The sequence below is a fragment of the Diuraphis noxia genome, unplaced genomic scaffold, assembly GCF_037042655.1.
Source record: "Diuraphis noxia isolate RWA-SAM2 unplaced genomic scaffold, SU_Dnox_SAM2 contig0003, whole genome shotgun sequence".
NCBI lineage: Eukaryota > Metazoa > Arthropoda > Insecta > Hemiptera > Aphididae > Diuraphis > Diuraphis noxia.
Window position 1 is genome coordinate 20607690 of NW_028301713.1, and position 10322 is coordinate 20618011.

Below are 10322 nucleotides of genomic sequence, written 5' to 3' on the forward strand. Positions count from 1 at the left end.
GACGTGTAAACACATTTTTATCAATTTAACTTATTTGACTAGTCATAGAAGAATTAATGTTACAAAAAATTATAGATTTTTGAATTGTCTATCCAATAGAAGAAAAATCAAAAGCCTTTCACAAAAACTTCCTTTGTTATAAACATTTACGTGTTTGGCGAAAATCAATGACTCCCAAAATGGTAATTTTTCTCTTCACGAGTGTTTTATCAGGCGTAAATACGGTTGTCGGTTGACTGTTTAATTTTTCAATTTTAAATAGTGTTAAAAGTATATTAATGACTTAAAAATATTGAAAAACCGGTTAACCAAATGTTTTGCTAATTTAATAATTTATTTAAGCGAGTGCATTTTGAGAACTGCTGTCTAAGAGTTATACAACTATTTATAAGTTATAACTTAGTGAATTTTGGTCCAAAATTTTTTCTGATTCATTGAACATAGATCTATCCTTATAGGGTAGCAAAACCATTTAAATAATTTATGAAAAATGGTCAGCACACAACAGGTGCTTTAGATTTTATTGGTAAGCAGTGAAAGGACCAAATAATTTCAATTACTCAGATTTCTTATATATAAGTACCGGCAAAAAAATGACTCGTGACAAAATCTACTTGTTTTTTTCCAAACAAAAATGATCCTTTTTTTATACATTTTCATGTATTTACACAAATCCTAATTCAAGGGAATAGTTTTTGACTTTGTGTACAAGGAATGTTATTATAGTATCACGTTATAGTTTTGGAAATTTGGAATATATATGTGTGCTTTGATGATTTGAATATTTGAATAAATAATATTCATCTTTTAGCATTTTATAAATTTACAAAACTGTTCTAGTATAACTAATGTTATGGATCGGATATTACATCATCTGTCTTATAGTTTTTGTGAAATAATTGTTATGGACCATTTTGTAATTCTCATACATTTTTTAATAACTCAGGAACTGCACGTTTAAATTTGAATTTGAATTTTGATACATGAATATTTAAAAAATAATCATTTGTCAATACAAATTACTGCAAAGATTGGTTCTCATTTAAAAAAAAATAAGTTTGTATCACACAAGACTCTTCTAAAATAGTTTTAAAAATAAAAATATTGACCTTAAGTATAGGTATTAGATTCAAAAATAATTATTTGGATAAATTCTTAATCAAACTACAAAATGAAGGCATGATTGATGAATCACTTTGTGTATAATAATAATAGTCAAGTGTTTGAGCGTTTTTAGATAAATTCGTTGGTCATGTTTTGAGCACGTTGTTCTATCAGGTTGTTACTTTATTCGGGCAGATTATTAATTTATTAAGCGCTCATGTTTAATTTAAACATTTCAACCCTCGTTATATCTTCTTTTGACGTTTGTTCATAAGTACGTCTTATTAACAGGACACGACACCCACATGCAACACGTCATGATAATATAATATAATATACACTTATATAGAAATTTCCTTCACAAATAACCAACATGGTAACGATCTAATAAAAACAAAAGGTTTCGGTGCTCAAAAATAGCCTGAAAAAAAGTTGGGTTCTGCAGAATGTTATGATCTGTGGTTTATATTATGGCGACGCTCAAAACATAATATTATAATATATTATTACAGTAAATAATCGTTATCATCTGTTTCCATTTCCGTCCACAGGTACATGGTTTGGAGAGAGACGATTTCGTCGACGGCCACGTTAGGCTTCCGGATCGAGGGTATCAAGAAAAGCGACGGAAAATCGAGCAAGGACTTCAAGACGACAAAGAACCGGGACCAGGTGATCGAAGCGTTTCGAGATTTCGTCGCCGGTTTCCCGCACGTAATCGTGAGTCGTGCCTATATTAATAATATACTACCAACCCATATTGTATCCATCACACGTTATATGCAATGTTATTAATAACGACTGCGCTTTTTATGCTCTTCGTGTTTTTCAGCCAAAGTATATCAGCCGACTGAGATCGATCAGAGACATGCTGGTGGAGTCCAAGTTTTTCACTACGCACGAGGTTTGTCACGAAATCCGTACACGCACCTACACGGGCGTCCCTTAAATTTTTAAAGTGGTGGCAAAATTAATTTAAAAAAAAAAAAATAAAGAATTTTTTATACATTTTTTTCTTTCGTTATAAAAATAATCTATATTTACCAAATTGATGCGTTAAAGATAATGCTTTGGAAAACGAATTTAAAATTCAATAGGGGGAGGCTTGCCCACCCCCTGGCGACGCCCATGCGCACCTTTTTGGTGTTGTGTTTCATTATATTTGAGTATTGGTACCTTTTCGAATATTATTTCTAGTTTCAAAAACTAAATGTTTGAGTACATTTGAAATACAATTTTGACTGTATTAAACATTTTCCTTCAAATAATTTTTTTCCTACTTTTGGTTTAAAATATTTTACGAAATATACCACCGATATGTTCTGAACAAAGTTTTTGAAATCAATAAAATATTATTTTATATTAGATCTACATTTAACACCGTAATAGGTAATAGGTACATAGATAATTTTATCTCAAATAAAAAAACTTTCAATAAAATAACGTAGTACTAGAATTAATAAAATATTTTTAACTACTATTTTGTAAACAGTTTAAATTGAGTTTTTAAATCTTCAAATAAAGCTTTAGTGTTAATTAAAATTATAAAATTAATGATTATAAAAAAATCCTTTCTTAGTTAATTTAATTTAATAATTAATAAAAAAATAATAGTATTTAAAATCTTTCTCAAATATTTAGTAAACTACAAAAAAAAATTATTTTCACAACTATGTTTATCTTGGGAAGGTACTAAATTATTTATTTAATTATTCTAAAATCCATTTTAGAAAAACATTGAAAATGTAGCAATTGTTGCATCATCTTGCGGAATATTCACGAATTTCCCGGAAATGTTTCTTCAAACCGGTTAGTTTTTATTATTTTAAAAGTGGACTTTTAGACGTTTGTTATATAGTTGTTTTGAACTATTATTAATGGCTTAGATCGCTTTTGCACGCGGACCGATGCCAAATTTTTAGCATCGAATTTCATGTAAAACGGGTTGTTTTGATTCGTTATTTTATACTGAACACTGGCGTATCTATGTGATGTGCAAATCTAAGCGATGGACAATAATTACCTAGGTGACCTTAGAGTAATAAAATAAAAATTATTTTTTCGAAGAATACCTATGAAATTCATCAACGTCGTCGTCTTGAGCTGGATATTCCTCTTCAAGACCCGATATCTGTCTAGAAATGTATTTGTGTTCATAATTCAAGAATTTAAATATTATCTTGGACGTCCATAATAAAATACATTTTCAAAAACGGAAACAATTATTCGTTACATTGTTGACTGTTAATGATAATCATAACGTTTTTAATTTGTATAAATGTCGAGGAACCCTATTGCCGGTGTCTCGTTGTTTATTATCATTGTATCTGGTTCACCGAATAGTCATTAGTCATTATTTTGTTTAATCATTATCATATCAATCAATATACAACGAAATAGATAGTACAAAGTTGTATGATACTAATATATGTATTTGCAATATTAAATTAGTAATTTTGTTATTATTTTTACTTACTCATTTGCAGCAATCACTCAGAAAAGTACCTATTTAAATGACGGTGAATGATGTATTAGATCTTAAATAATTTTTCCTTAAAGTATTTCAAATTTATTTTAAAAACCTTTTGATTGGATTTGTTGTTTTAGCTTTTTTAAGTACGATTTCAAACATTTAATTTCCAAGGCCATATCGGGAATTGATTATTATCATCGTCGTCATCCTAAAATCATTTCGTACTACATAATATTAGTATAGTGTCACGACAATACTTACAGCGTAGACGATCGATGCGTTTCAATGTCATAAAATATTATTCAGTCGTTAGTTACGTTATTATTATATAATCAAATAGTATATGAATGGGGTGGGCGAGTCTACGGGGTGCCAACTTGTGATTTTTTTTGTAGCTAAATTGTAACCGAAATAAACTCAATGGATGAACTAACGTCAAACTACTAGCCACTAATTACTTACAAATACCGAAAACCGACATGCATTCATTTACGAATTGAGCTTTTCAACTTAAATTAGTGTACGTAATTTGGACTAGGTGGGCAACCAAACTTCACTCACGTTCATTAAACTTTACGTATTATGATTGCTGCACTTAATAATTTATAAACGTGATATAGTTTCGCGCATTATAGATAGTACAGAAATCAAAAAGGTGAAGAGGTGTCGGTGAACTGTTGGTCTTTAAAATATCGCAGTGATAATAAGAGTAGTTATTGCATCCGCCGGCTGCAATGTATCGCTTCCGCCCCCGGTTTTCTATAATTTTCTGATTTTCATTCGTGGATTTGTCAGTATTCAAATTTAAAACATCGTGGTTATTATTTCTTTCAATTAAATTTCCGTGTAACAATAGTGCATGCTTTTGGAAAGTGTTGATAGTGCAACTATAGGTCAATTTTTCGGGAGGCTGCAGTAACGTTCAGGTTTTAGTCTTACATTATTATTGTCTTATTTATATAATAATTAATTGACACATTTTAGAAATCTTGTTACAGTATACTCGTTCTTAGCCATTTGTTTGCGTTATTGAAGAAAAAATTTTTCGTAATTTTGGTAATATCCAATTGGGGAGGGAGTGCTCAGTTCCAACTCCCTCATTAAGGTTACACCAATGGTTGAGTGGGGGATGAAGTCCCTCAAATCGTTGCGTTATTAAAATCAATACAATTTAGTTAATTAAGTTATTTTTTATTAATTATATTAAATAGTTAATCAGTACACACAGTATACACAGCTGGTATGCACGTGAGTCGTACATTTAAATAATTGTGACGTGTATATTATAATATTTGTAATATTCGCTGGTGAAAGTAGGTATAAGAATAATGCCTTCCGCCAACAAACTATCTTATTAACAATAACAATACGAGAGATAATAATATTTATAAAAATATGCGTTTTGGTTCGACCGCTTTATCCATTTTTTTTTCTAAAAATAATAATACACGATACCAAATTGTAATCTATAATATTTCTCGGTGCCACAAACGCCTTCAATGATGACGTTCGACTCAATAAAATCCTACCGTTTCAGAAATTCTGTAAAACTTATTTAAAAAAAAAAGGATTTAACCTAAACCAACTTACTTGTGGTGAACAATGTGACGATTCGTGTCTTCAATCCACACTGAACGGCGTTTTTTTTATAAAGGTAATAGAACAACATTTAAATCGTCGCAAAAAAACAAGTTTTCAATACTGTTTTACGTTAAAAAAATCAAACACGAAAAATCACCTCGTCAGATCGTGGTGTCCTATTGCTTGCGTGCTTTACGCCGTTAAGGGGAGGAGTCACATAAAATCACGTTTTTCGAAACTTTTATTGGTTACAAGAAATTGTTTCTAAAATTTTTATTTATTTATTCCTATATAAATAATAAGTCTTTGATAGAAAGGTACATTTTTTTGGTAAAAATTACATATCATTGCACAAATTTGTATCAAAAACAATCCGCTCACGTGTAGGTTAAAAGTTGGTTTCAATATTTTTTCAACGAAAAAACGAGATAAAGATCATCCAATATATTCAAATAACCAGGATTCAATTTCAGCTATTATTAAATTCTATAGCCTACTAAATAGTGCAAAATAATAATATTCACAAAATAGGTTAATTAAGTTTTTAAAAAGTCGTAGGTGGGCTGTGTCGTAGTCATACGAAGTATAAAGTGGACTAACTTCAAGTCTGCAACTCTTATATGTACAATGGCAATTTAGATATTGTTATTTTTTTTTTTTTTAAATACATTATCATTATTGTTAATTTATATTTATTTATTTTATATTTCATATTACATTAGATATTATTAAAAAAAAAAATACATGTTTCATAATTGTCTCAATAGTAATTATTATGTGAACGATTCCCGTTGTGCGTTATTATTAGCCATTAGGTATTAATATAAAATTATAGTTATAACGTCGTTCGTGTCCGCAGGTGATCGGCAGTTCGCTGCTGTTCGTGCACGACAGTAAGAATGCCAACATATGGCTTATCGACTTCGCAAAGACGCTCGTACTTCCGCCGGACATCCGGATCAACCACACATCCGAGTGGGTAGTGGGCAACCACGAAGACGGATACCTGATCGGCATCAACAACTTGCTGGACATATTCACTGAGATGAATGCCGCGACTGCGTTTCCAGTCACTCTCATCGAAGTCACGGCCCCATCCGAAGTCGTCTGAACGCCGTCGACCGGACCAGTACCCAGACTCCCGCGACCAACTCACCGGTCATCCTGCAATTCCCGTGACCCACTTGCTGGTCTTCCGAACCGCGTGACCACCACGTCGACAACGTAATATAATATATGTCGCCTGGCGCAAAAACAAAAACCAAATTAAAATTTTTTAAATAACACTTTCGATGTTCGAAGACAAACCAAGTCCCGACATACTGCAGGATTCGTTTTGATTGCGACGAGTTTTTAATCATATAATTTATATCCCCCCACTCACCCCCTCCTACACCCAACCCGATTTTTGGCGCACCAGAGGATTTGCCATCAGTATTAAAACAATGATCTATAATAATAGAAGATAAAATATGAATATAATATAATTATACATCATCACGGTGTGTTGTATATGTATATTATAATACTAATATTATGCACATATTACCTATATTATTATATATTATGGTAATGTTTGTTTGTGTGGAAATCCAATAATATAAAATAATAATAATTATTATATTTAAATACGTGTACAATGATGGGACTACTACGTGTGATTCTCAAATTACATATTTTAATTATTTAAACGTACATTTTTAATCTAAAACGTAATGACGTGTGTAAATATTATGATATAATAACTGTGCGTGCGATAACATAATTATTTTATAATATTCATCAATCAATTTCCATTGCAGTGTCGCGTGGTTTTTATTTCGTTGTTTTATTCTATCGCTATTATTATGTTAAACTACTATTTTTTTCTTCAGAAACTCAATATTTTAAATATCAGCCCCTTTTCACTTTCTCTTCCATCACCCCAATTAATCGTCCTTGTATCACACAAATAATATAATATTACATTTTTTTTTTTTTAATAATTACCCACGATACAACGAATATAATATTATTATTATAACAACAATAATATTACATTAATTACTTTATTTTTATTCCCGCACGAGAACGAAACGTCTTCATTTCGTTTTCCTGTTACAGTTTGTGTGTGTATGCGTGTGAAATTTTCGATTTTATTATATATTATTACAATTTTCCCTTTATATTTGTATTTATAATTATATTTTGTGTGTGTGTGTGTGTGTGTACAGAATATTTAAATAAGACTTGTGAAAGAAACCCTTGTTATATTATTTTATTTTTTATTTCACTTCGCACATGTGTACATAATAAATCGTTATCGCCTATTTTTCTACCCGTTGTTCTATTTTTTATTCCAATTTCTCTCCATGCTCCCGGTCTACGATGTTCTTATCAGATGACGTGTCAGTACTTAGCACAATAATCATAATTATATTATATTGTAAGTAGCAATACGTGTGATCTGTAAGTCGACTTTTATCTAAAACTTTTAACATAACTAGTTACTTAACTTTCTAATTAATATTATAGAACTCAACTTACTAATTTTGATGGATTGTCGAATGACTTTAAGTTTTGCTTCAGCAATATTAACATTAGATGGTCACTGTGGATAAACACGATTTCAAATAAAATAATCTAATTCTATAAAATGTAATACTAACATTTCTGTTATATTTCTCCAAAAATTAAAATTTTTTACAAATGTGTCAAAATACCGTTCATCTGGTGTACGTTCTGATAAAAAAAAAAATGTTGGTAAGAGTTAGTTGTATTTCTTCCGTATTTAATTTACACCCATAGCAATGGGCATGAAGTTAAATCTATTGTTTGTTAACCTATAACTTATTAATTTTATGTTCACTTGGCTTAACTTGAATTTATTATTTCCTCCTAACTTTGATAATACTTATCTATACTATAGAAAAATATAGTATTATACTATATTTTTCTGAAATGTCTAAAAAAACTTATATTATATTACATATAAGATACTATTGAATCTAATGTACCTAGGTATCTAATTAAGATACTTGTGAGTTGTGATTTTTTTAAGCATGCTCATCTTATTTTGCCCTTTAATTTTCAACACAACATTTATTCAAAATCGAATTTTTAGGATTGTTGTATACCTAAAGACCATACTATTTTAAAACTTTTGTTATTTTGTTGTACTATTCTTAAGTAGTATTCAGTGAGATATGGACATTAATAGTAATTGCTAACATTTTTAAGCCATCTAATAGCCCTAGCTAGTAGCTACATAATCAAATTAACACAAAGTAGGTACTCAAGAACAACTTAATTTGTATTTAGATCAATAAATGTCTGCTGAATAATAATTAATAGTGAATAAAATTCATATTTGAAAAACATAAGTTTTTACTGTTGTCTGTTACAGGGTCATTCTAAAGTGGGTACTTAATAATATCTAATAGGTATCGCTTTAGGTAATAATAAAATAAAAATAAAATGTATAACGCTTGATAACAATTATAAGAAAAGTATTTAAATTTAACACTTTAAAAACATTTTAACAGGTTGACTGCCATGAGACCCTAATGTGGGTCACACAATGATTTCCGAAATGTTTTTGAGATAATTAAACAAAATATTATTCTACGTAAAACTATAAAAATAATTACTTACTATGTAATAATGTTATAACTGTGGTAACATTATAAAGAAAATACAATACCTTTATAATTTATATAAAATATATATAACTCAGTATAAACAATTTAAATAAAATAATTAATAGTTATAACTTTTATATATAATACTCTAAGATATTATAGTACAACGGCTTCTTCATAGCTGCGCATATGATCCAATTTCCCTTTGAACGTATCCGTCATTATGAAGACCGGTACTCCACAAAAACAACAAGAGGTCTTGTTATTCAATAAGACGCTGCTCATATTGAGCAATAATATGAGTGGCAATAACTTGTTCCGATCTTGATTATGCCATCTCTCACCTAATAAAATTAAAAATTCATATTATATTTTAAATTAATTAGAACAAGTTAAGTATGTTAACCATTTATACTATGAGATTATTCCGTACTTGATTAAATTCAACTGAAAACTGATTTTCAATGTAATAAGTCAACTTTCCTAAAATTCCTAAAATTGAAGATGACGTTATCAAATAGTGGACGTATCATACAAAATTGATATGATATACTATGAAAATTACAGAAAAAAAAAAGATTTATTTCATATCAAACTAAATGTTGAACCCAAGGCAAAATAATCAAACATACCTAGTTAATAGGCTAGTGCGAGATGTCACAGATTTGCCAGGACACAACTGATTTTCAACCCATTGTCCCGAGGAAGTGTGTCAATGAAAGGTCCAGGATAACAAATGTTGGTTGTTGAAATACGGTTAAAAATTATTGTCTTTTATATAAAAATGTCAATTCGTAATTACATTCCAAATTTCATGCATACATGAGTACTCATTTATAACAAAATTCTAGTTGCAAAATAATTGTGGTGTGATTAAATAAAAATATTTTTAATATTAAATATTTTGATAAGCTAGGACACAAGCAAAAAACAAGACATTAAAAAACCAGTGACTTTAGTACAAGCATTACACATAAAACCAAGCAACTACAATAGTAAACACTATACAAAAGCATGCTTTAACAAATAAGAATATTATCAATAATATAATAAACATCACCTAGAGTATACGGAAAGCAACAATTGGTTTTAACTAAAATTTAATTACACATAAATTAACTTAATTTCTTATAACACACCGTTGAACATCTAAATCATAACACATAATTATAATTACAAACATTTAGGACAAAGATACAACACAAAACATGCAAATCAGACATTATTTATTGACTCACGGAGACAATCCCAAATATTAGGATGGTATTTCAATTGCGACAGTTATATTGAATGGAATAATTCTAAATACTTATTTATACGATATTCTTCTCAAATAACGCTGATAAACTCTTGACTGACCTGATAATACCAAAAATGCTCAATATATCCAATTAAAAAATGTCTCATTCAATGTTCGACTTCATGAAATTGTTGAACATACTGCATGATGACTTTGAAACCATCGTACATAAAGTTCCGAGGACATTAAATTTAGGATGACCCCTAACAGCAGGCAAATGAGGCAGTCTAGATTATTTTTGAAA

At 29.5% G+C, this 10322-nt stretch overlaps 1 protein-coding gene across 1 annotated transcript in view; it reads left to right on the forward strand.

Annotated features, from left to right (window-relative positions):
• IP3K2 (Inositol 1,4,5-triphosphate kinase 2) overlaps nt 1-7475 on the forward strand; it is a 260945-nt gene extending 253470 nt beyond the window's left edge. Inside the window, exons 7-9 of the mRNA XM_089221869.1 lie at nt 1656-1824; nt 1937-2008; nt 6018-7475. Coding sequence (XP_089077995.1) covers nt 1656-1824; nt 1937-2008; nt 6018-6269 — 493 coding nt within the window. The 3' untranslated portion in view covers nt 6270-7475. The remainder of the gene's footprint in view (nt 1-1655; nt 1825-1936; nt 2009-6017) is intronic.
• The last annotated feature ends 2847 nt before the right edge of the window (nt 7476-10322 follow it).